Source organism: Fusarium graminearum, chromosome 4 (assembly GCF_000240135.3).
Source record: "Fusarium graminearum PH-1 chromosome 4, whole genome shotgun sequence".
In the NCBI taxonomy this organism is placed as follows: domain Eukaryota; kingdom Fungi; phylum Ascomycota; class Sordariomycetes; order Hypocreales; family Nectriaceae; genus Fusarium; species Fusarium graminearum.
In genome coordinates, this window is record NC_026477.1 from 771562 (window position 1) to 795605 (window position 24044).

Here is a 24044-nt window from a genome sequence, read left to right on the forward strand (position 1 = left end):
TGAGTTGGTTTCGTGACCTTGGTTGACTCCCACTGACTTGAGGGTACTGAGGTAGTCTCAGGGTATCAGAAACATTGGCCGCTGGTAGCATAAGAGACGAAATTAATAGGTCAGCTTATGCTCATTGCACTATTCTCTTAAGGCTGTTTATTTTTGTATCCTTAGACTTGGAAGGTTAACCTTTCTGCTACCCAGCAGCTTCCCCTGACCCTCAGAAGTAGGTTGTCAGACACTTCCTTCCTCAACGCAGACGATACCATATAGAAGGAACACAAGACAAGAGTACCTGTTTACGCCTTTCGTCTGATCGTTTCTCTTTTTCCTCCTTCGCATCATCAATCACTCCTTCGCTCGAGCATCTTGTTCAGATCATCCATTCACTCTATCTACCTTTAACCACATCATTCGACCATGCTTATCAAATTGAGTGAGGAAGACCCCAGGGTGGTAAGTACCAACCGACACAGGTGTTTCGTAAAGGTAGTGGCTTGGAGCGGGTCATATAATTATACTATCTCTCTGTCACCCTTAAGCACACTGCCCTGCCGAGAAACAAACAGCGGAATGATCTGGGTGGGAGATCGGCGGTTTTTGGTGTAAACTTTTCCGCCGTTTCTCTCGACCCTGAGACCTGACAACGTAACACATATCTTGCTAACACAACCATCAACCAGGTGCTCCGCAGTTTCTACAGGCCAATACCATACGATCCCGAGAACCGGATAATCGAGCTGACGCGATACGAATGCTTTAAGGCTGAATTGAAATAGCAGTTTTCGCTTGAGCCTTTCGTGTGGTCTGCAAGGTTTCGAGGTAGGGTCTGGCGGGACGTCTAGAAGAACGTTGATCGTTGCGAAGACCATGGATGGCTTTTTTCGACGGAGGTTAGTCAGGGCATCAGGAGGGCAAAGTTCATGTTCTCAGAGTCACGGGGAGTGATCCCGAACCACCCACAGCGGATACATTTATCAGCGTCACTGCCGCCTCAAGTGTTGACAACCAGACCCTTCCATTGCCGTCTTTGTCTCCCTGTACGTTCGAACTCAATACCACCCTCTTTCCAGCCGGGATTGGAAGCGGACGAAAAAAGCGATCAAGAGAGTTTTGCAAATTCAGTATGAAGATACGAGAAACGGAAAGGCAACCACGCAGAAGCTTCATAATCGATTTTAGCACAGCAATAGAATGAATTAATTGACAAGTTCAAGTTGTCTATCCTCAGGGTATCAGAAAAATTGGCCGCTGAGAGCAAAAGGGACGAAATTAATAGGTCAGCTTATGCTCCTTAGACTATAGTCTTTAGGCTGTTTATTTCTATACCTCAAGACTTGGGGGTTAACTTTTCTGCTACCTTCAGACTGGGTACTGACGATGACATGAGATTAAGACCAAGGGGTTAGTATCATAGCAGGAGGGACGATTTCTTGAAGAAGTTACATGTATCTAATAGAAAACGAGAGGTCAGACAGCAGCTTGACACAACTAACCGCAAGACCTGATAGAAGCTATTACACCCCAATATTATGTTCCACCTTTTAATGCCCAAGTAGCCAGAATAAACGCATAGAATGTCTAGATAGCATATCGTATTCTAGATAATATAACCTCCGCCAGTCAAGCAGCGCCAATCTCGAACACCGGTGCCTTCTTCAAGTTCCACGCACCACCAGAGCACCTCCTTGGCCTTCTCAGGCTGTCCACTCTCCTCGTAGGCGCGACCCAGGGCGAACCATGCTTCGGATGAGTTCCAGCTGGATCCGAGTTTGGTAAGGGTTGAAAGCAGCGCATATGCGCGATCTCGGGAGGCGAGACGGTCTACAAGGGGCAGACGGGTAGCCTTGTAAGCAATGGGAAGCTCATCGGCATCCATGGGTGGCTTGGGGGTGAATTGGGCATTTGCAGGACCGAGACCAAGCGGTGTAGAGGGCAGTGAGGAAACGGCGTAACTGCTCGAGGTCGACACTAGGTCATTTCCAGCATTCATGTTGAAGGGGTCGTCCAGAGCAGGGATTGGAGGTGGTGGAAGAAGATCTTCACTGTAGATGTCGAGCAGGATGTTGGACAGTCCGACAATAGCGCTGGGATGGTTTGGCGTATGTGTCAAAGCGGTTTCAAAGTCGTTACGAGCTGTGTAGGGTGCTCCCCTTGCTAGAGACAGCTGTCCAAGCTATAATAATGTTAGCTGACTGCATATAGTATATGAAAAGGGGTTGAACTTACCTCAGCATACAAGTCACTCCAGAGGTCCTCGACACTCTTCTTTTCAGCCCAGCTGGGAGCCTTTAGGGAACCTGACCCAGAGGGATCTCTGGCCAGATCGGACTCGAGACTCTGAATGAGTCTTTGAGCTTCTGTGATGGCCCCCTTGCTATCTTCCTGCATGTCTGCGCGACGGTAGAAACCAGCGATCATGAGCCAAACTCGAATCAGGAGTACAACTCGCTGGGATCGTTCCTTGTCCTTGGGGAAGTGGACTAAAGGCAGAATGCAAGTAGAGGCGTAAGCATTGTCTACTGATAGTTCAGAGTAATCAGTTGACTTGGACTGTGTTGAGAGATACGAGTTGAGATGTCCCACGGGTCGTGCTCTGAAAGACGAGCTTCTGGCTGCACTTTGTCGCTTGCTCGAGTAAGTAAAAAAGTCTGACTGCTGCTCCTTCTCTTGGTCTTCGACACCGGCTGGTGTGAAAAAGACATCGCCATCGACAACGGTAGGCCCATGGGAAGATACAATAGCCCCGATACTCGAAGATCGTTGTCGGCTGTGGCTTCGTTCACGCTTCTGAAGACTGTTACTCCTGCCTGTAGCGCTCCTATTGCGGCGAACAGAGGATGTTGATGTTCGTGGTCGTGACTCTGCCATGGCCCCAGCATCTCCAGTAACCTGGATAGTTGGGGCACTGCTGCGCACCGTCACCGCAGTCTGAGGCCTGGGGTTCCTGTCGCTAGGAGCAGCATAGACCTGCCTGGTAGGTGGCCTTGACCTGTCGTTACCGCCAAAGATGGTTCCCCTAATGCTCCTAAGCGTACCCGAAGTCTTTGGTGGCTCCACGGCCTTTGGAGTGTTGAGTGTGGTCTGCGCCGCGACATTTCCAAACAGTCGTGAGAAAAGAGTCAATAACTCAAAACTGGCATTCACAGCCACATCCGGGCCCTCGAGCAACTCGACCAATGCTAGTTGAGTCATCTTGACTTCCAGAATGCTTTCCTTCTCGGCATCGTCCATGTCGTCAACCAGACCACGTCGGTCCTCTGCTGCGGTACCCTTTTCAGCTTCGTTCAGGTGCTCACTTCTGAAACCCTGATCGGCCTTACCAAACAAAACTGTGTTATCCTTGAATTGTTCCAGAGCACCCTCGCATGCTCTTGCGGCCATGCTGTAGTCCTGTCTAGCACTGAGTAGAAGGACCAGAAGGTGCCACACGGGAATCAGAGAACGTTCTTGCCAATATGGTCCATATACCAGGTCGTAGTTTTCTTCCTGGTCCTTGCTAGTTGTCAAGGCAGTTCTGACAGTCTCGATTGCGGCAGTCAGCTCTCGTCGCTCAGCTAAGAGCAAACCAAGAGCATAAAAGCTCCTGATATCTTTTGATCGTCCGAGATCGGCTGATAGAGACTTTCTCAGGCATCGGATCGCCTTTTGCTGAATCTCAGTCCTGGCAGAGGCCTCGTACGTGATTCTGGACCAGTTAGCCTGAGACAAGCCAATAGCTTGCCATGCCAGGGCGATGGTATGAGGTGGTACAGGTGGGTGTGGCGAGTGGAGCTCGCCGTGTTCCTCAATGACTGGTGTAGGTGTATCTTGCGAAGTGATTTGTGGCAACTTGGCTAACCAGTCCTCCAGTTCCAACCCAAGCTGGTACGCCTTTTCCGAGGCAGATCGCTGGCCATATCTGCAAAGAGCTTGGATGCATTGCGCTATTGTCTCAAGCACCGTGGCGTCATCATCCAAGCTAGGCTCCATGTGTCCTGTCTTGTCAACGCGGGCCTTACCCTTCTTAACAATCTCAAGATAGGAGTCGAAAGCCTTGAAAGCTAGGTCGAACTCGGCAATAGAGAGGTGAACAAGAAATAGGGCGCGTAGAATGGAAGTCGAGTGGTAGGTCTTCATGGCTGCGTTGTAAAGAGTATCGAGGACTCCACGGCTCAGGCTGCTTCTTCCACCTTGTCCAAGATCCTTTTCACTCCATCCTCGCCCACAGAGGATGGTCCAGTTCCGTAGTGCCTGGTTGACGAACCATTCGACTTCTTCGCGCTCATCTTCGGCTCTGGGGAAAGATGTTTCGCCCAGCAACAGGGTCTGGTATGTGGCTTCGGCATGCTTAAGCTCTACTCGTAGCTGGCTCCGTGGTGAAAGGTCGCCAGCAGTGTTGCTCACAAACCCGGTGGGGTAGGGTTGGTCAGACTCGACAATCTGTGAGATGGCAGTATAGTACTCCTTCCAGACCGTTCTCCTAGGAACGGACCCCTTAAAGCCGTATCCTCCAGTTACGGGTGTTGACATGGTATCCCAGAATCGTGCCCACGCACGGTAGCCGGCCAATGAGTCGGAATCAAGCTGTAGGATCTCGTTGTTTCGGAACGCGCTGCCAGCGAGCATGCAGTATTCGGTGAGAAAGAGCTCTGACCAATATCGAAGTTGTCGTCCAATACCGTGTTCTGCCCACACTCGTCCAAGGGATGGAAGACCAGATCGATACGAAATCAAGGCTTGCTTCGACTCGCCGCTACGTGCAAGGCAGTTAGCCCTGAGGTATGCGGCTTTGAGCGCGCAAACGCTTGACCATTCAGCATTCTTGTCGGCCGGGTTGATCTCTCCTTCCACCAAGTTGTTCTCGGGCAGTCTGCTGACACATTGGTTGTAGTCTCCTAGTGTCCAGTGCAGCCAGCCTGCGCATACCTCGGCCTGAAATCTGTCGTTCTCGTGTGCAGCTTCCTCGTCGATCGCCGCCTCGAGCTTCGGTAATTGGTCCGCAGCATTGATCTCGCCTGTGTTGACCGCAGTGGTTGGTCGACTTTCGCTATTCGTGTGAGCTGCTGCACCCGTCGTCTTTGCAATGGCGCATTCGGTTTCGGCGGTCAGCGCGAGACCTAATTGATTTATGTCAGGGTGGTATCATGGGAAGCTATTCGGGCGTATCATACAAGCTCTCTCAGGTGCGTGCTTGCGGACTTTGCGAACAAGCTCCGGGACTAGGTCCCAGTTCCCGTCACAGCGGGCATGGTCCAGCTGGTTGATATATTGCACGGCTTTAGGCTGTAAAGCAGTAGCAATACATGGTCAGCTTCTCGAAATTTGGTGAGGGCGTGCTGTTCTCGTCTTACACCCATGGTTCAACCTCTTTGAAGTGTTCAGCGTTCAGGAGATCGGTCTCGGACTTAGACTAGCAGCTAGACGGCGCCCAAGCGCATGGCGGGGGGGATTTCGATGGTAAAAATGAACAAGAGACCTCTAATTCGAGGTTATCGAGGCGGGGGAGTTTCAGAATCGTCTGTAGTGAAAGTTATTCGTGTTGTTTCAAGAGACCCCCTGTGGTGATGGTATAGTTGCGGTCTCTGAACTTCAATGTGGTTACGGTGGTATTTGGCAGATGAGAGCTGCTGGGACGACGTAACTCAGCTTCCAAGCCAATCAGAATCCGATATCTCAGCACGATAAACTCCACTGCCAGGGGTCTTCCCGCCCCCCAAGCTAACCCACCTGAGCTATGCTTGTTGCGTTGCTAGGGACTTGGCTACAGTGGAAGCAGAAAAAAAGTTTCAATGAAGATTTCTTGATCGGTCTATCAATACAGCTTCATTCATAATTCGAGGTTATAAGCCAAGAATTGCATTTTGACTTGTTCTCTGGATATTTTGCGATCTTCCAAATCTAGTTAAAATTGTTTTATTACTGCTGCTTCTGTCAATTACGTGTGACGGCGCAGTATCAATTTTGAGTTGGTCTACTTCTTGTCTTGACCAATATCTTCAAGAGCCTACTTTGTCGCAAAGCATCTGAGACTTTACACACCCTCTCATCAGAACTCACCCAAAGCTCAATACTCATGGCGACCTCATCACCACCCGATCTGCGGGTTCTTCTCCGCAAACTCAACGCTATCAAGGAGCCTCAGCTTCTCCTTCATGCGCTACCATCTCTCATCAACCATGTGCTACACTGCAAAGAGGCCTTGTCAACGCCTGTAGACATCAAGGCCAAGAATGGCTCTTCTGAAGCCGCTACCCTCATCCCCAAGCTCAAGTTGAAGATCAGCAGCCTCTTGATCGGGCGCACAACCCGTGAGTCTCGGTTCGTTGCCATTGCTCTCATCAAGACCATGGTGGATGTAGGTGGATGGGAAGTCGTGCGAGAATGCAAAGACTGGGCCAGCGGTCTTTTGGATGTGATCGAGGTATGTATATTCAATCTCATTCTGATCAAATTTGACACTAACCCCGGTAGAAAAATGACCCAATGGCTTCAAAGGAATTGGCTATTGTGACTCTTGCCCGTATCTACATCTTTGTTCAGCCATATCAAACTTTGTCTCGAGAGATTGCTACGCCAAGTATCCCGAGATATGTCACAGCCTGTCTCAAGCTCGTCAGCGCACCCCAGTCTGGAGAGAAGCTTCAGACACCTTTGTCTGTTATTGAGACTATTTGCGACACCCTCTCAGCTCTGGTCCCGCTCTACCCAACCACAGTTCGACCTTCCAGCTCCAAGCTCAAGATCGCTGTCAAGCCTTATCTCGCTCCTACGCAATCAGACGAAATTGTTATTCCTCACACCCTGCAACGAGCTTCGCGAAAACTCGTCATCTCGCTTCACCATGTCGCAGCCAAGTCAGGAGGTAGTGACGAGTGGGCCAAGCTGATTGACACTCTCCTGAATGAATTGCACTCTACTGCTGATCAGGTTTTGAGATCCGTTCAAGAATCGTGGGAGGGATCAAATGGATATACTCGATCGCAAGTCGGAGTTGACGGTGCACCAAATGGAGGAGGCTCATCTGCAAACGAGCTCCCCTCATGGTCAGGTCTTGAGGCTGGCAGTGAACGTTTGATTGGCTTGTTCCAATATCTTTCCGACTGTCTCAAATACCCTACAAAGGTGCCTGTCACAATACCTGCCAGCGCACTTATTGATGCTGCGTCCCGGCTATTGCTTATCGCTAGACTCTCGCCCAAGTCCCAAACATGGGAGCAGGCCCTCCAGACCAATGCTGCTATTTCAAGGGACGAGAAGGATAACCTCTGGGCAGCACTACCAGACATTCACATCTCTGCTCTGCACCTTATCAAGGCTTTGTTCCAGCGTCTAGGACAAGATTCAGTGGCCATTGCTCCTGAGGCCCTTGACCATATCGTCCGAGTCTTCAAGTCGGGCATCAACCTTCCCACCGTCCGAACGACCAGCTACACTGTCCTCAAGGAGATCCTTACCATCTCAGGTCCAACACTATCAAAATCCTCCGTCAGCAGCCTGGACCCTGTCTTTGGCGCTTGCTGTCGTGACTTGCAGCAGGATGCTGGGTATCTTAAGGATATCGAGAAGCAAGCGGCGTCTGGCACTGACAGCAAGAAGAACAGCATCGCTGCCAATGCTGATCTCTTCCTCAACCCTCAGGTTAACGCTGTTGCCGTAAACACATCTCTGGAGCTGGAGCACAAGGCCGCAGCTGTTGCTCTCCTACCCATTATTCTATCACACCTACCACAGAGACACCTCAAGGCTGCCCTGCGAGGTCTTGTTGACCAGACAGCTATTCTGACAAGCAACCGCGACGCCATGGTCGCGAGCGTTCTCAACCCCTACAAGGACCAGCGAGGCCGAGTGTATCCCAGCATTCTTCCTCACCTTACTCAGCAATTTCCTGAGGATACAAGTCTTGAGATCCTGCGCACCAACATCCGTGCAGGTGCTCAGAGTTTGGCCGAGGGTGAGGAGCCGCTGGAGGCGCTCCCTGTTGAGGACGAGGAGGATGAAGAAGATGAGGATCAGGAGATGAAGGACAGCGATGTCGACGAGGAAGAAATGGTCCCTGAGAAGAAGGGTGACTTGTTCCAGCCCGGAACACTCCCCACAGCTCCACACGCCGAGAAGAACCTGCCCATCCAAAGTAACCCCTTTGCTCCTATCGAAAAGGCCAATGCTTCAGAGAGCCAAAACGCCTTTGCGCGAGGATCTTCACCGCCCAAGCGAAAGCACGAGGGCTCAGACTCTGCGCCTCCAAAGAGGCAGGTCTTGGAAAAGTCCTCGTCTCCTGACCGAGTACTCCCGGCACCTATCCAAAGCGTTCCTGTTGTGGCTCAGGAAGTCGAAGAGGAGGACGATGACGACGATGATGAGAGTGTTCATCTGAATATGGAACTAGAAGACGACGACGATGATGAAGAGGAATAGTAGATAGGATGGATAGAGAAAAAGTAATTGTCAAGAGAATTTATTGGGGTATATAATTTAAAGGGCCTGATCCCTCGATCTCTAGCCTTCGTATACTTGTTTAATGTCTGCATCCAACGCCGTCCCTACGTATCGTAGCAGTCACTTCCCCAACCAAATCCAGAAACGGCCGCCAACTCCTACCAAGAATAACGCCTCCCAGGGTTGATGCCATTTGATATGCGAAGATATGAAATTTGTTTCTACCGACTCAGTCTCGGAGCCAAGCGCGACGCTTCTCCTCCTTGCGAGCTCGTCTCTTTTCCTTGAACTGCTTGAGCTCCGCCTTGGAAGGCTTCTTCCCTGAACGCTCGGCCTTTAAGCTGCGACCGTCGTGGGAATTGGCGGCGGCTTCAACGTCGAAGAAGGCATTCATCTGGCGCTTAGACTTGGCCTCATCGCTGTGGCGCTCGGGTCCTGCATCTGCTGTTTGGAACTGGCCGGTAAAGCGATTAAACGTAGCTGTTGAGGCGTACACCTCGGCAGGGTCAAGGGCGGTGGCGCTTGTGGTTGCGGTTTGGTCATCTGGGTTGTTGCCTTGGGCGTACCAGGCGTTCGGGTCGTAGTCGCCGTGGATGGCTGGGTTGTAACCTCCAGCTGCAGGTTTCTCTGATGCTGGGGGTTGGGGAACACCTGGAGCGGCCGGTGCGGCAGCGCTTGTGGCGACTCGCGGGTTATCCCACTGAGACTTACCAGTGAAGCGATTCACAAAGAACCAGGCCTGTGTGTTTGGGTCCCACTGACAATCCCAACCGTCATCCTCTTGTTGCGGCGCAGGCTCGGCGGGCAGCGGCGGTCCAGAAGGTAAAGGTTCGCTGGGCAAAGGCGGTCCACCAGGTGTCTGCTCGTTTGGAAGAGGTGGCGCATCCTTGTCGGCATCGTTGTTGTGATCAGCTGGCGACTCTGAAGCCTCAGAAGCCTCTCCGGATTCGCGACCAGAAGTCTCCTCCGCAGGTTCGGACGCGCCGTCGCGTTTCGGTGACTCTGGCTTGGGCGACTGAGTAACCAGTTCCTCTACGCCGGCGGCAGGCTTAGGCGACGACATAACGAGTGTTGTGCTGGTGGTTGCGATGTTGAAGCGTCTATCATCCCAAAAATGAGTTTACGAAAATCGACAGTGTCATCGTGATACTTATGCACCTAAGGTTTTTGAATTTAGCAAAGCAGAGCAGAGCGAATGTTCTTCTTTCTCTGAATGTCCAGTATATTGGAATTTGCTAGCGGCGCTTCACATAGCAGAGTATAGATATGCTCCGCGAAATCAAGAAGTGGAAAATCGCAACTTGACGATGGTTGAATAAAAGAATTGCGAATGTATAACTTGAAATGATGAATTAGCTGCGCCTCGGATACTGGCTGCATAATTTAGGCGCCACCTTTGGTCACGTGAGGAGATATGAAGTCTGCCAAGACATCTGAAAGGCTTCACTTTACATATGATTCAGAAAAAATAAACAGGCAATCACAGACACATAATGACTCAATAGTCGGCTCACAGAATCACCATGGTCCAACTATCATTCGGTTAAGATGCCGTCTTACATCTTGAAGGCCTCCTATTGTGGCTAAGCAAGGCCTCGACCCTTCTCAGGATCATTAGGGGCCCATGAGCTGTATCATAGCGCTCAGCTCATGATACTAATAATCAAATAATGCCGTCCTCTAATTATCAATTTCCTTCCTTTAGCGGTTAAATTGTAGTTATGTCTTGGTCTTTTCGCTCTTATTTTATACAGCTCATCGCGTTGGCGGCTGTTAGTCGCGCATCACCAACAAACAACGATGAATGTAACTGCTATCTCACCAACGGTTCCAACTCTGCATATTATTCACAGCACAAATTCTACGACTTTAGAAATCTTTCAAAATATGCTCAAGTCCCAAGCCCCATTAGGAATTCTTCCAGAAAAGCAGGCGTAACGAGCGACTACTTCAAGAGTGACACATGGGATAACACATGGAGTATACAGGACTGGAACAACCGTGGGAAAGGCGGTGTCAGTCTTTCAGGCGATGCGACCGTCTTCATGGCCAACTCTCCCAACAATGTCTACATCCAGAAAAACGACGATGACGATGCTGCTTCAGACACGTTCCTCACCATGCGAACGATGCGAATGCCCGGTTTCCAGAGCGCCGCCGAGTTCGAATCAGTGTCGACGTATCACTATGTCTCTGTGCGAATGCTCGCTCGTGTCACCGGCGGCGCGGGTGCATGCATGGCTCTGTTCACATACCTAGAGGGCGAAGATCTGGCGGATGTGCAAGAAGCCGACATTGAGATCCTGACGCGCGATCCGAAAAACCGGATCCAGTATACCAACCAGCCCTCGTTCACGGATGACGGTGACGATATTCCCAAGGCAACGCGTAACGGTACATTGCCCAAGGGCCTTGGGTGGGATGACTGGGTTGTGCATCGACTTGACTGGACGCCTGAGCGGTCAGTGTGGTATGTGCAAGGGAAAGAAGTGGCCAGCATCGAATTCCAAACGCCAAAAGATCCTGCACAGATCATTCTCAACGCGTGGAGTGACGGTGGTTCGTGGAGCGGTAATATGAGTCTTGGTGATGCAGCGTACATGCAGATTCAGTGGATTGATATGGTGTACAATACTACCAAGGACGGCGAGGATAAGAGAAGTCTTGACGGTGAGATGCCGGAGAGAAGTGTTGGAAGAGAAAGTTCTTTATTTCGTCGAGGGGACAACGACGATGAATGCAAGGTTGTTTGTAGCATTGACGACGTGGACAAGGCTGGTGAGACCAAAGTACTTTCGCAAAGTGCAGCATCTCATATGGTTATGCATTGGACCAAGGCAATTGTTATTGGATGTGTGATCTTGATGGCCATCTAGTAAGTTGCAGCATAGTACATATACATGAATGTGTTACTCATTCGATCTTGGTAGAGATATGAGCTTAACAGTAGTACATACATGTTTATACATATTCATGAGTTGATCTAAACAAGGCGCGATATCATACATAGTATTCTCCTAGCTACATCTAGAAACGATGTGGTCTCTCCAAGTCTTGGTAAATGGGTAATCACGATAACCTCTTACACAGTATAGAACATATCACACCCAGCTCTCTTTGCCATCAAACTCTCCTCCTCTACAACCACCACCACAAACAACAACAACCGTTTTCACCCGCAATTCCCTAAACCTTGCTTCAAACGTATTAACAAAGTTACACCATCCGTCGATCATAATCCATCTATCGGATCCTGGAGCTAGGCCCGCTGCTTTCTTCCGCACTGACCCGCCTTCCAACTCAAAGTTCTAGCCCCAGCATTCAAATGCAACTGCAGAGAAGCTATTAATAACAGTTACATAACGCATACCGAAAATCGTGGATATTCGGCACTGCGCCAAGAACCAGTTGGATTATTGACAGAAACAGCATGGTTGTGTTCACTGTTGTCGTGGCAAGATATTATCCCGTCTTTTATGTCACCCATAGAGCAGCAACTTGGTTGTCATCGTGACATTCTTCCCCAGGCTATGTGTCAATGCCTTCGAAACTTCACGGGGAAGCGTGTAAAGCTCCGCAGCTCCATTTGTCTCTGGGGTAAGAATAGGTTCGGCTCCTGTCTCCCCGGGCGTAAACACTGCAATGGCACTGGTCAGACGGTTCCAGAAAGATGAGTGGTTGCAAGGATGGTAATCATTTGTTGCGAGCTATATACCCAATTGCGACACAATGTGCCTTGGATTCTCCATCAACTACTCCTATAGTGAATCCGTAACAAATCAAAATCGCTTCAACAGACTTCTGTCTGATCACACTAACTTTTAGACAGACCCCAAATTCCCAAAGTTTGAAGCAAAATAAGCAAAACCGTCATCATAACAATCCTATTTTTTTATGTCCTTGTGCGCCGGTATCCTTCAACCTTGTTTGGAAAAGGAGTAGGCATAGATCGATTCGCGAAAGGCATCGCTAGTTTCGTGAGAAGCAATGATTAAGTGCTTTTATATAGTACTGCTAAGACCCCGCAACAAAGGGAGCTCTATATCGAAGGTTTCCGTCCTGATTTATAGTCGTAAAGTCCGTCGACAGGTCTTGCCATCGGAAGGGTATCATAATTTTTCAACATCTGCAGCGTGTCTGTACGCTGTATGATGATATGTTGAAGCTCGGCCTAAGGGGTGGCCTGCTGTCCAATTCGGTTGCGGTGGGATATATCTATCGCACATCCCGCAGAAGAAACAAGTCAGTCGCGGCGAGATTGCCTTTCAATCAAGTGCGATCGTTAAGTGTTTTTGTCTTCTTTTAGCATGCCTATGGTGTGCAAGATTCTGCAGAGGGTATGATTTCTCAACCTCGCGAGAATCATTGCTAACCATGGATCTCGAGAATTGGACAAGAGCTGGTAGGAGGACCGGGCCTCCTACGCCGTCAGCTCTGCAGGCGCCTGTCGATGAATGGACCCTCTGGAGGACTAAGTCCAGAGGTTGTGTTCGAGTTACAGTTTCATCTCATGTTGGCTTGTTCAAACTGAAATTGCTGCCCGTTAGGGAACGCCATGCTGGCACTCAAGCCAAAGGGATCCCAGTCAAGGCCGTTTTGGTCCAACAACTGAGTCATCGACGGATACTGTGAGTGGCTGGTCTGAGGCTGCTGTTGCTGTTGCTGAACAGGCTCGTGAGATGGTGTCATCTGGTGTCCAGGTCCGCTAGAGGCAGGCGACATCATCATGGGCTGTTGGTTCTCGCCGCTATAGCCGGAAGGGTATCCTCCATGACCAGCTGGGGTTTCAATTTCAGGCTCATCAATCATATCTGCTTGAGCATCATATTCTTGCTCTGTAGGTCTAGTGTTAGTGAGTTGTCTATCAAACGATGAGCAGAACGGCTTACCAAGCTGCTCAATGTGGTTCTGGAAGGCTGGGGTAGGATAGTAAGAGGCTCCAGACCCAGCCTGTCCTCGGCTACTGTTCTGCATCAGTGAAGGTCGAGGGGCCTGGGTGTTCTGAGACATCTGCTGCTGCTGCTGTTGCTGCTGCTGTGGTTGATGTGGCTGTTGAGGCATCTGTCGTGACATGCTTGTCATAGAGCCTCGCATCGACATGTTGTCCGAGGCGGCGGGTGAGAAGGCGGAACCAGTGTTGCTTGGCGAGTTGGAGTGAGACGATGGTGTCGGGCGGTTCTTGGGTGAGGCAGCATTCGAGTGTGGTTGAAGCGGAGGTGGTAGTACCGGGACAGGCTCAGCCTTGGGAGCGATATTCGAGTTTGATCGACGAGACTGGTGGTGTCGGTTCATAATAGCACGCTGGATTGGAGGCGGCTGAACTATGTTCTGAGGCATATGAGTAGGTCCCAGGTTGGGGCTACCAGTCTTTGCACGAAGTTCGGCCTGAACATCGATTCCCTTTTCGAGAAGAATACGCTCGAGCAGCGAATTCTTGTATCGAAGCATCAAACACTCATCGGCAGCAGTGCGGTGAGCCGCCTGGAGATTATGGAGGTTGGACTCATGGACACGGATGGTCTCTTCGAGTTGCTTTATGTATTCAGTTCGACGTTCACGGAAAGCAGCTTGAGCCTGTCGGTTCCTCTGCTTTCGCTCTTCGGAAGTCGCATAGATCTTGACATTGTTTGTTAGTAGCTGTTCTGGTGGCCGTTGTGTTGTCTCAGTCGAAGGGGAGATGACATGTCAAGGTGGTATAGCTTAGCTGCATCTTGATGCAGTATTGTTCTTGACAAGACACCTTGGTCATGAACAATAAGGCATGGTGTAGAGAGATATGAAACCGAGTTAAGACTTACAGGTTTGCGGCCGCCCTTGCGCTTAGGCTGCTGAGGCTCTTGGGTGGCATTGGCAGAGGTTATCGCAGGGTGATGATCGCCTTCAGGGCTTGAGCCAACGAGAGAGTCGGTCTCGTCCCGAGGGTGACCGTTTAGGCCATTGAGATGATTGTTGTTGTTGTGGTGTTGCGCAGGATCCGCCTTATCGATTGACATCTTGTCTGCCATTACCCAGACTGGGCTAATAGACGATTTGCCGCGCAGCGGCAAACGCCCCGAAAACACAAAACGGGAATTCTGTTACGTGACGAAGACGGGTGGAACGTCGAGTCGACGGGCGTAAAGAATCAAGACAGGCAAGTGTGCGCCCGTTGGGTTTTTGGTTTGCGGTTGCGGGCGTAGTGGCAGCGGGCGCAAGAGATAGTAAATGCAGCCCGGATTGGGGGTCGTACGGGGGTCAGCGGTGCTTTGGTGCTGAGAAGAGCCAGAGACAACGCTTGGCTATCAAAGATAGTATGGATGTGCGTGATGCGAAAGGATACTGATACGCGTCTAACAAGCGCCTATCCTATCAATGTCGCAGGGTCTTTTGCAAAACAAACGTAAGAAATTCTACGAAGAGATAAAAGACGGGCTGTAATTCGCGTCGATTTCTTGGGGGGGACGGTTGCGATAACAGAGAAGGGGATCACTCACGCCGCAAGGGAATACGGTTTTATGTAATGTAAATTGCGACGAGGGGGCTGCCCAGGACACTCCTTCTTTTCTGCAGAGACTCGAGGGCCTAAGCCCTTGAGCCAATTAAAATCTCGTATCCGGGCCCAGAGTGGACATCATACGGGCAGTGGAGCACAGGAGACAGCGGCACCGCCCACTAAAAAAACCAGTCCACCACCGGACTCCTCCATCTTTGACCTTAATTCTTCATCGTTGGGGAGCACGGGCCCTGTAGTGATTTCTTTTTAATCCTCCAGATTGAGGGATAAAACGAGATAATCGATCAATCATCAACCATCAATCAAACCAGTCTTGAACGATGGTGGTGATGTAGGGGGACTAGGGACTAGGGGACTAGGGGAGCAACCTACCAAACCCACTAAACAATTTGCAGCCATGCATGCATGTCCTCGTCTGCCATTTTCATTTTCACCCATCCCACCCCGACCTTGGAACTAGCCTCTTTTCTCTCCCACCCATCCGCTCCATCACACTCCAGCTGAGCACATCTCCGACTGAGACAGTGGGATTCCATACCATATTCAACTGATAAGCAATCCATGACATTTAGTTCTCGACATCTCCTGATAAACATACAAAATGCAGTCCTCTACCACTATCTGCAATTTGCAACAAAAGCACTGAACGCTTCCTGTCGTGTGGCCGCCGGCTGAAAAGACTTCTTCATTCGGCCGCCGGGCCACTACTCTTTGTTGGTTGAACTGATCGGCAGCTGTAACATCGGAGCCCCCGCTTTCGCTCCCCTCTCTCAGTCTTACCGGAAATACCTACTTCAGTCCTCGACCAGAGACAAAACAACAAGGGCGGCTTGATGGTGGTTGAACGGTGCCCGGTGCGCCTTGGTGGCGTAGGCATAATACGCCAGGAAGCGTTGCTCGTCTACCGACTTTGACGGACAAGCTACAAGCTACAACCCTCGATGCTCACCCGCTCTTTCGCCAATCACAATGTCTGTGCAAATTTTCAACGCTTTGCCGCAATCTCTCAAAGTTCACTTGCCGGTAAAATCTGCAAAGTCTGAATTCTGAATTTAGAGCTTACCGTAACGTCTCTTGGTGCGTTCCAGCACTTGGCTTCGTCATTCCGCGGTTGATCATCCTTTCATGCTTAATTACACCGGTTGTTTTGGCTCTCACCCTGGCAGCCTGGCAGTTCTAGAAAACTCAGAGAACGACCCATACAAGGGCCAACGACAGGGGTCCATCATCAAGTCCCACTTCACCCCGACCTCGCTGGTTGTCAAGTCTCTTGGTCGATGCAGGACTGTGAGGCGTGAGGCTGCTGTTTCTTCAGCTTTTGTGGTCACCTGTTCCAGGTCGCTCACACATCTGTAACGCCGCTGGCTTCATCACACATAACTCCGTAGGGCCCGGTTGGAGAGCTTCTCATGATGAAATTTGGCTTACGACACCAGGCCACCAAACACCAGGTGGAGCGGAGCAGTCAACACATGTGAATGTCCAATAGTGCACGCTTTTTGCTTAGCGCTTGTAGGATTCAAGATATCTTGATCCTTGTTTTCACAGTCCTCCGAAACCTCCGGTCCAGGAGGATTATCCATAGGCTTGATCTCATCCCTACAACATCATGTGCTCTTACAACACGACGCTCCTGAAAAGGCAATACGTAGATTTGTGCAACCATGCTGGTTGTCTTACACTTTGAAGGACATGTGACCAAATAACTTGCCTGGGTTTCGTCTCATACATAGTAGAACCAGCTTTACAACATATACGTACTGTCCAAGATACAGCAGCCAAGCAAGCATTTTCTGTCAGATAAGCGAGACGACTTTCCATTGATATCAATCAGATATCCCAAAAGTTGCTTCTCAATTTGATAGAACATAACTGCCTCTTCAGTCAGGGAGTGCCGAAATATCGCAATATTTTCGCATTGAGCCCCAGCATAAAACTGATCAACCATGTTGACTTTATGAAACTCCTGGTTTGATTGTTACACTGCCGTTGATGATCCTTTACAATTGCCGATGATAATTAAACGAGCGAAACTTTATTATTCCCAGCCTTCATGTGCCAACGGCTTTGCAACACCGATGTGAAGATTGAGGCCACCACAACAGGAGACTGCGTCTCAACAGTCCTAAACAATAATAGTTTACGCCCAGGATGTGTGCTACAATGATGATGCATCACAGTATTATTACAAGGCGTCATGAGTCGCAACCATGGACAACAATCCCAGTCCGTTGTCTCTTTGGGATCAAAGGTGCATACGGTAGCCCCAGCCGTGCAACGGTGGAGTCTCACATGATGAGAAGCATTGGCTTCCATGTCCTGTTCCAGAAACATGCTCTGAAAACTCTGCTCATGGTGCATCGGTACGTGCATGCATAGCTTGTTTGATCGGAGCCACAGATCTTGGGACCCCCTCGTTTCCAGTCTGGATATCCTCTTTTGGGGTAACTAGGTAAGTGTTATGTGAATGTTAAACTAGCTCTGGCGGTGGGTTTAGAAAGCCAAAGATTGTGGTTGCTACTATTACCCCAGATCTCCCGCATTTGCGGGATTATCATGATGGTTGATGGGAATCTGGTTACGTTGATCTTGTTTTGAACTCCCAAGGCTGAGGCTTTGGTTGTTGGCATATGCAGTACTCCTGTACCTGTGTGCCTGTTCTTCGATGATACTGGTACTTGGAACAACCCACATACACGTGTAAGACGATGGGACAAGTATAAGCTCAGGTATGTCTAACATGCTTGAGATTGCGAGCGTGCATGGTTTTGTCAACTGCGCCCTATCGTTTCTGATGGGCCAGGCACACAGAATTGCGATCCCTGCTTTGTTGCAACCAACGAGCGAGGATCTGCCAAGTAAGGTCGAAGGAAGGCGGTTCGTCTCGCTTGGCCTAGCGAACCCGCTTGACCTGCATTTCCCGAACAGCGGCGGTCTCCTGTTGTAACTTTGTTTGGCCTTAGCTTCCGCCCTTGGACAACAAGTTGAGGGTCGTATTTGTGACGTTTGATTACAGGTTGATAGCGTTCAGTTAATCGTTGCATTTGCCCTTGCCTTGGAGGAAGGCATGTTTCGTCGGAAGGTTTATCATCATGAAATAGCAGGGTGACTGCGTGAGAGCCGGGATCTTCTGATGAATCCTTGCTGAATGAATGCTCCGTCTGTGTCGCCGTGTTAACATAATCTCATGCCCTTGACAATCACCGCAGCCAAGCCACACTAGCATCGGTTGAATCTGCCGAAAGTCTCGGTCACCAACTTCACCGAGAGGGTTGAAAAATCCTCTCACCTCAGCTGACGACGTTTGGGTCGACTAGGCTTGCGGCTTGTGCAGCTTGTAACGCCAGGAATGAGTTGTCAAGCAATGGTGCCTCCAGTAGGTACGCGGACTGACAGACTATTTCCAAAGACATGGGTTGGTGGTTCTAGAAATTTTCTAGCGTGTCTGGGCTTCCGTATTCAAATCTCAAAAGAACCTCATACCATGGATCAGTGTATTTGTGGCATGATTGTATCGATTAAGCCTCGATCCTACGTCGATCATATCGCAAGTAGCCGAGGCTGTTCCCTATTGTTGCTAGAATCTCCAGGTGTTTAGTCAGATCACTTCATCACCAGAGGCGCTCATTTCACGGGGAAGTTCGGTACCTTTGTTGAGAGATCTTTCGATTATAGCAGTACTTTGTCCAGTCTCTGATTAAATCGCATGTAATCTTGTGATTGTTGCTTGTAGGGTTTCTATCCGATGATGATGTTACGTGATTCCCCATGTTTAATACCAAACTGAGTCTTAGTATCGTATTTGGGCACTTGTATCCAAGTTTGAACTTTGTGGCCATTTGAATGTCATGCATGAAACGGTTTGAAGTTATGTGCCAGTCAGTACTTTATTTAAACGCAGGCAAATAATCGTTGCGTAGCTGAACAGGCCGTTACAAGTTCCAAACCTTGTCAAAATAACCAAAAACACACCATCAATGATATGATGAGGCATCACGAATATCATTGCAATGGGAACTTACAGATTGATTTGAATAACTTCAATACTGACCGTAGGGTAACCGATGACACTGTACAGTGTTTCCCTGCTGCACACTGTCCTTTTAATAGTACAGTCACCCTCTGGTTGTTATGGAGCTCGGACCATGTAAACAAACCAGTTCAGCCCCACCAGTAACAACGTTGGGATTCACGCGCCAGCAGGATTTGACATCATACCAGAGACATCAACCGACGAGGATCGCAACCCTTAATTGTTGAAATTAATTGCTCAAAGCTTGCATAACTTGGTCAAGTCTTGATCGCATCCATTACTAAACGCAATGTCACCCCCGCGCCGTAGGTCGGCCCGGCTGGCGTCCTCTACCAAGGTAAGTAAGCCTCGCGATGGCATCACCCGTTTTTCATATCCAGCAAACAAACCATCTGACATGTTGCGCAGACTAGACCAGTAGCACCTACTTTGGAAGCCGTCACTGAAGATGCCGAATCACCTCAACGACTCCCGGAACCCAAGCCCAAGAAGAGCAGAAGCAAAAACAAGAGCAATGCTATTCCATCTTCGCCGGCCCCTGCGCCTTCAACACCAGCTTCATCAGCGATGAAGCCTCCCCATGACGAAATGCACCCGAGCAAAGCCCACCAGACCATGGGTGAGCCATCTTCTGCTATGCGACTGGGCTTCACAGATATCAAGGACAACAAGGAACCAGACACGCCATCAAAGATAGGGGTACCTGCATCCGATTTCACGTTCCAAGTCACGCGCGACACCACCGATACTAGCCTTAGCGGTGATGCGCAGCGAATGATGGTGGAACTTCGACAGCAGGCTGCCAAAATCAAGGCAGATCTCATCGCTCAGCGCGACGCAGACGCCCCTGAGGACGGTCGCAAGATTGCCAAACCTACAGGCAAGACAAGTCGCTACAGCGCGGCGCACATGGCCGAGTTCAAGAAGATGGACTCTATTGAGAACCATCCTTCTGCCTGGAGAGCTCAGAACGGACGATTCCAGCCTGTTGTTCAGTCTCTTAAGCGAACACCCTCCAAGGCTAACCTGGAAACCACACCAACTTCATCTAGCAAGTCAGGTCTGAAGCGTTCGCCCTCAAAGGCTGAGCTGGACGTTCCTACTCCCTCGACGCCTCGTGTCACACAAAGTCTCAAGCGCAAGTCTTCTCGAGCCAACCTCGACGAGTATCAGCAATCACCTTCTCCAAAGAAGGCCACTATGCCTCCTTCTGGTATCCCAATGGCTCTCCCTCCCTCCACCAAGAAGCTGCAGCTACTCCCCAACGCACATGAGCGCGAACGCGTTACTTCGAAGAGAATCAAGCAGCGAGAGGATGACGACGCGTCAACAAACCGACCTGTCTCACGTGATGACTCATCGATTCCTCGACCAAAGTCCAGCGGAAATGGTTCAACCAAGCTGCCTGCCTCGAAACCCAACTTCTCACGACTTTTGAGCCCCACCAAGGCGTCTCTTGCGCACTCAGGGAAACCAACCATTTCTCTAATCAAATCCCCTTCCAAGGTTGACCTGAAGAGCGGCCTGCCGAAATCCACCAGCACTCCAGGTCTGCTTGCTCCCAGCGAAGCAGCCACACCTAGAGCTCGAGTTCTCAGCTCAGGACGCCTTGATAAAGTCAAGTCAATCTTGCGAGGACACCGAACACCTTCCGGTAATGCCCAAACTGCTATCCCGCAGCCCAAGATTTCCCAAACACCCGGCCCATCCAGGGCTGAGACAGACAAAGCTTTGCCGCCTGTTCCGTTGACTACTCCTCGACGAAGGGTAACAAAGCATGTTGCTTTCACTCCAGAGGCCACTCGTATCGCCTTCCAGCAGAACTCACCTTCTCCTTTGAAGTCTTGTCTCAAGGCTCAAAAAACACGCAATTTGGAAGACGAACAGTTCCAAGGCATCGATGCAACACTTGCGAATGCGGACTTGGGAGACGTCGTGTATCCTGATTTGAGCGGCTTCAGGCCTCTTCCCGAGCTCCCTGTCAAGGAAAAGGAGGCTTTACCTGTGGCGCCGGCCTCCGTTCCCGGCAAATTCACGTTCCGCAGTGACCACACCATTGAGTTTGGAGAAGCTCCTGTCCTGGGTTTTGGAGGTTCTCCCGGCCAGTCCAGCATCCGCCAAGTACGACAGTCAATTAAGCCTGATACAAAGATGCCCGGTAGCTTCCCTGGTCCTACATCTCCTATCAGTCCCAACAAGGAGAACAAGCTGCCCGATGCTGAAAAGGTTATTTTTGGAGCACCTCACGGCATGTCCAACAAGAAGCGACACAGGACCAGCTGGGACGAGGAAGAAGCCGAGGAGAAGCAAGCCGAGCGTTCTAACAAGAGGCGCAAGGCTGAACATGTCCCTGAAGGCGAGGCCCTCCTTGCTCCCCGACTTGTTGGTGGTACTCCCAGCGCAAAGAAGGCGAGGACTGGTGCAATCGCGCGTACCCCTGCTACCGCGAGCCCTGTCAAGAAGCGTTCAGTCCTCAGCATGAGCCGGCTCAACATGCTTGCGCGACCCAAGAACCGGGCATAAATTCCCGAAATGATTGAAAGGTGTACTATGAGAGTTTGAGCTTTAATGCCCTCGGTTCTGCTCTCTTTACATATTGAATGCATAATACGACCTTTGCGTGTTCGGCACATTCTGGAGACGAGTCTGTACAGGTTTTGACAAGTGTGTTGATGGTTCTGGCTATTGACATATTGATCACCTGAATCTGCTGGCAAGTTTCTAGAACTGGACACATGAAGCGAATGACGAAATACGCTTTGATTAAGGTGGAGTCTCGAGATTGTTTTTTACCTGGCTTTTATCTTTTACAGGCTTGCAAAGTTACTGGCATGTTGTCATATAAGGCAACGCATTTGGGTCAAGTCACGGTTGGGGGTTAAGGGGCGTCAAGGCAAAACACATTATGTTATGAGAATCAAAATTCAGATGAGGACAGTTCATCTTGCATTTGTAGTTGTTTGTATGGTTTATAAATATAGACACATTTTCATGTCTAGACAATTGTTGCATTCGTTTAATGAACGTGAGTGCATATTAACCTCAGTACCGTAGGGGGTAGGTATGTGATGCCTAGGTCGAATAATGCACTTTCCTTCCCCAGATATTAGTCGTACTTGCCATAATTTTTCAACGAATGCCCCCTCGCCTGTCCATTGTACACTCTCCTACCTTAACTGGAATATGCCCAAACTTTTGCGATTCTGCTTCAAGAATAGCAAACGCCGAATCTGGTTCTGCCCAGACTGCTTGTTATATACTCTTTTGCATCCTTAACATGATATCCAAACAAAACCCCTTTTCTTTATGTCTGAAATATGTCAATCCCTAACCATGCAAACATTTTCACATGCACATTCTGCTTCCATGTTTCCCAAGGTCCTCCTCAGATCATCGGACGCTCCGCACGCCTCGCTTGCACCGCCTGCCACGCCGCGCTTCTCAAACTCGCCATCTGCTGGGTTTGCGGCGAACTTGTCTTTCGAGGCGACGAATGCGTCAGCTTTGGTTGGTGTTTCTGGCATCGGGCGTGCTACGGATGCTTGCTATATGGAAGCAGAGCTATCTACCAGGGTGTCAGTGTACAAGAACTCTTCCGGGACGAGGAAGACAGCGAAAAAGATGGATGTGGAGGGAAAGAAGTGGACAAAGTACCGCTCTGCGCGGCTTACGTGGTCGAACTCGAACTCGATGGGGTGAAAGAGGAGACCGCGGTGATCAAGAGAGGCCTAAGGCGAGTTGAGAAACTGGATGGCGGACTGACGAGGAAGAGATGGGAGGCCAACAACAATGAGACGAGCTCAAAGGTAAGGACGAATTGCCATTGAATTCAGTGCACAACTGACATTTTCAGTCTGCTTCCGTGTGGCAACCGTCTACTTACCATACCGGCGACGGGGTAATGGGAGATGAAGGCGCATCCAGCAACCCCCTGAGCAACTCCCGGGATACTTCAAAGTCGGTCATTTGGGTCGACATCTTTGATCCTATCAACGGACCTTCCTTCAAACCGAGCCCCTTGAAACCGATGCCTTTATTCATGCAGCGATCCGCAAGTCCCATCCGCGAACCGTATCGCAGAGTAACTACTGTCGACACACATCTTCAAGCTCCTCCACACCTAAGAAAACCTCGCTCGGCTCCTGGATCAGCCTACCCGACGAGATCCCGTGAAGAAAGCACAATATCTAACCATCAAAACATATGCTGGCGCTCACGATCTCCATCTGTACTGGACGCGTCTCGATCCCCGATGCCACCTCGTGACAGATCGTCTCCTGAACCTTTAAATAATTACATGAAAGATGAGCTTTCCGAAGTCCGGCACAGACAAGCTGTTAGTTGGGTCAGAGAGGAACCATTGAAACGGCCTTCATCTCGGCTTGCTCCTTCCCGTCACTCAGACATCAATCGTTCGGAAGCCAACACTTCAACATATCGAACACCCCCTGAGTACCCCGATCAGGTATTGCGGGCGCCTTATCCACTTCCTTTGTCTACTGTCAGAACGGCTAGACCCTTGCCCTCGCAGCTCACATCACACTCGCAACGGACTGCAAATACTGCACCACAATCGTCAGAGTATCTAGATCGTTACCAGCCTATGATGGCAAGGCCAGCACAGAATCCCGAAGTAAGAAGATTGAGGAGGGTAGCGGCGAGTTTGAGCGACGAAGGTCTTGCAAGGACAAGGTCTGAACAATCCGAAGGTAACAGTGACTGGGGCACGGTTGGGACTGAGCTGAGACGGTTCTTTACGGGACGATAGATGGATGTTACATGACAGTTATCATCAACGATTCGGACTTTTTCCTATGCACAAATGCTACGGCTACCTATGTCTATTAGACGGGAGAACCGGCGTTGTTGTGATGGCTTCAATTTTAGGTTTACTGCGTTTAAGGGCTTCCCACGATCGATCGAATAAGGTAGCTTGGGTAAGCCAATGAGAAGGTCGAAACTATCATCATGATCATCAGGACAGCTGAGGGGTACGTAGTGATTCAGTACTGGAAGCGGACGGCCGAGGCACGGGGTCTAACCATTCCACTGAGAACTGAGCATTGGAGCTTGTTTGTAACGCAACTGAGCTTTGGTTTAGACGTTGTC

At 50.0% G+C, this 24044-nt stretch overlaps 11 protein-coding genes across 11 annotated transcripts; 6 read left to right on the plus strand and 5 right to left on the minus strand.

Annotated features, from left to right (window-relative positions):
- Nucleotides 1–506: 506 nt before the first annotated feature.
- FGSG_12959 (uncharacterized protein) lies at nucleotides 507–863 on the minus strand (the record flags this gene model as incomplete). The annotated part of the gene is made up of 1 exon (XM_011327986.1): nucleotides 507–863. One exon carries the CDS (start codon nucleotides 861–863, stop codon nucleotides 507–509), a length of 357 nt encoding a protein of 118 aa, XP_011326288.1.
- Nucleotides 864–1591: 728 nt separating this feature from the next.
- On the minus strand, nucleotides 1592–5330 carry FGSG_06660 (uncharacterized protein; the record flags this gene model as incomplete). The annotated part of the gene is made up of 4 exons (XM_011327987.1): nucleotides 1592–2167; nucleotides 2221–5090; nucleotides 5145–5256; nucleotides 5325–5330. 4 exons carry the CDS (start codon nucleotides 5328–5330, stop codon nucleotides 1592–1594), a joined length of 3564 nt encoding a protein of 1187 aa, XP_011326289.1.
- Nucleotides 5331–6046: 716 nt separating this feature from the next.
- On the plus strand, nucleotides 6047–8388 carry FGSG_06661 (uncharacterized protein; the record flags this gene model as incomplete). Its single annotated transcript, XM_011327988.1, has 2 exons — nucleotides 6047–6394; nucleotides 6445–8388. 2 exons carry the CDS (start codon nucleotides 6047–6049, stop codon nucleotides 8386–8388), a joined length of 2292 nt encoding a protein of 763 aa, XP_011326290.1.
- Nucleotides 8389–8412: 24 nt separating this feature from the next.
- FGSG_06662 (uncharacterized protein) lies at nucleotides 8413–9723 on the minus strand. The gene has a single exon (XM_011327989.1). It carries the CDS (start codon nucleotides 9470–9472, stop codon nucleotides 8639–8641), a length of 834 nt encoding a protein of 277 aa, XP_011326291.1. The 5' UTR covers nucleotides 9473–9723; the 3' UTR covers nucleotides 8413–8638.
- Nucleotides 9724–9932: 209 nt separating this feature from the next.
- On the plus strand, nucleotides 9933–11599 carry FGSG_06663 (uncharacterized protein; the record flags this gene model as incomplete). The annotated part of the gene is made up of 4 exons (XM_011327990.1): nucleotides 9933–9935; nucleotides 10164–11284; nucleotides 11420–11466; nucleotides 11505–11599. 4 exons carry the CDS (start codon nucleotides 9933–9935, stop codon nucleotides 11597–11599), a joined length of 1266 nt encoding a protein of 421 aa, XP_011326292.1.
- A 483-nt stretch (nucleotides 11600–12082) lies between these two features.
- FGSG_06664 (uncharacterized protein) lies at nucleotides 12083–14563 on the minus strand. The gene is made up of 3 exons (XM_011327991.1): nucleotides 14208–14563; nucleotides 13299–14025; nucleotides 12083–13244 (listed from the first exon to the last, which is right to left on the minus strand). The coding sequence occupies exons 1-3, from the start codon at nucleotides 14412–14414 to the stop codon at nucleotides 12913–12915; spliced, it is 1266 nt and encodes a 421-aa protein (XP_011326293.1). The 5' UTR covers nucleotides 14415–14563; the 3' UTR covers nucleotides 12083–12912.
- Nucleotides 14564–16087: 1524 nt separating this feature from the next.
- On the minus strand, nucleotides 16088–16850 carry FGSG_06665 (uncharacterized protein; the record flags this gene model as incomplete). Its single annotated transcript, XM_011327992.1, has 4 exons — nucleotides 16088–16187; nucleotides 16331–16501; nucleotides 16583–16613; nucleotides 16664–16850. 4 exons carry the CDS (start codon nucleotides 16848–16850, stop codon nucleotides 16088–16090), a joined length of 489 nt encoding a protein of 162 aa, XP_011326294.1.
- A 203-nt stretch (nucleotides 16851–17053) lies between these two features.
- On the plus strand, nucleotides 17054–17469 carry FGSG_12960 (uncharacterized protein; the record flags this gene model as incomplete). The annotated part of the gene is made up of 2 exons (XM_011327993.1): nucleotides 17054–17265; nucleotides 17382–17469. The coding sequence occupies 2 exons, from the start codon at nucleotides 17054–17056 to the stop codon at nucleotides 17467–17469; spliced, it is 300 nt and encodes a 99-aa protein (XP_011326295.1).
- A 1755-nt stretch (nucleotides 17470–19224) lies between these two features.
- FGSG_06666 (uncharacterized protein) lies at nucleotides 19225–21458 on the plus strand (the record flags this gene model as incomplete). The annotated part of the gene is made up of 2 exons (XM_011327994.1): nucleotides 19225–19272; nucleotides 19344–21458. The coding sequence occupies 2 exons, from the start codon at nucleotides 19225–19227 to the stop codon at nucleotides 21456–21458; spliced, it is 2163 nt and encodes a 720-aa protein (XP_011326296.1).
- A 794-nt stretch (nucleotides 21459–22252) lies between these two features.
- On the plus strand, nucleotides 22253–22762 carry FGSG_12961 (uncharacterized protein; the record flags this gene model as incomplete). The annotated part of the gene is made up of 1 exon (XM_011327995.1): nucleotides 22253–22762. The coding sequence occupies one exon, from the start codon at nucleotides 22253–22255 to the stop codon at nucleotides 22760–22762; it is 510 nt and encodes a 169-aa protein (XP_011326297.1).
- Nucleotides 22763–22974: 212 nt separating this feature from the next.
- Nucleotides 22975–23703, plus strand: FGSG_12962 (uncharacterized protein; the record flags this gene model as incomplete). The annotated part of the gene is made up of 1 exon (XM_011327996.1): nucleotides 22975–23703. One exon carries the CDS (start codon nucleotides 22975–22977, stop codon nucleotides 23701–23703), a length of 729 nt encoding a protein of 242 aa, XP_011326298.1.
- Nucleotides 23704–24044: the final 341 nt, after the last annotated feature.

What these genes read in the sequence shown, in the direction of transcription:
- FGSG_06662 (XM_011327989.1), bottom strand. Translation starts at nt 9,472, where the DNA reads ATGTCGTCGCCTAAGCCTGCCGCCGGCGTAGAGGAACTGGTTACTCAG.
- FGSG_06664 (XM_011327991.1), bottom strand. Translation starts at nt 14,414, where the DNA reads ATGGCAGACAAGATGTCAATCGATAAGGCGGATCCTGCGCAACACCAC. An exon ending in GCAAGGGCGGCCGCAAACCT is followed by an intron (nt 14,026 to 14,207) that starts GTAAGTCTTAAC and finishes AACAATGTCAAG; the next exon opens with ATCTATGCGACTTCCGAAGA. An exon ending in GAACCACATTGAGCAGCTTG is followed by an intron (nt 13,245 to 13,298) that starts GTAAGCCGTTCT and finishes CTAGACCTACAG; the next exon opens with AGCAAGAATATGATGCTCAA.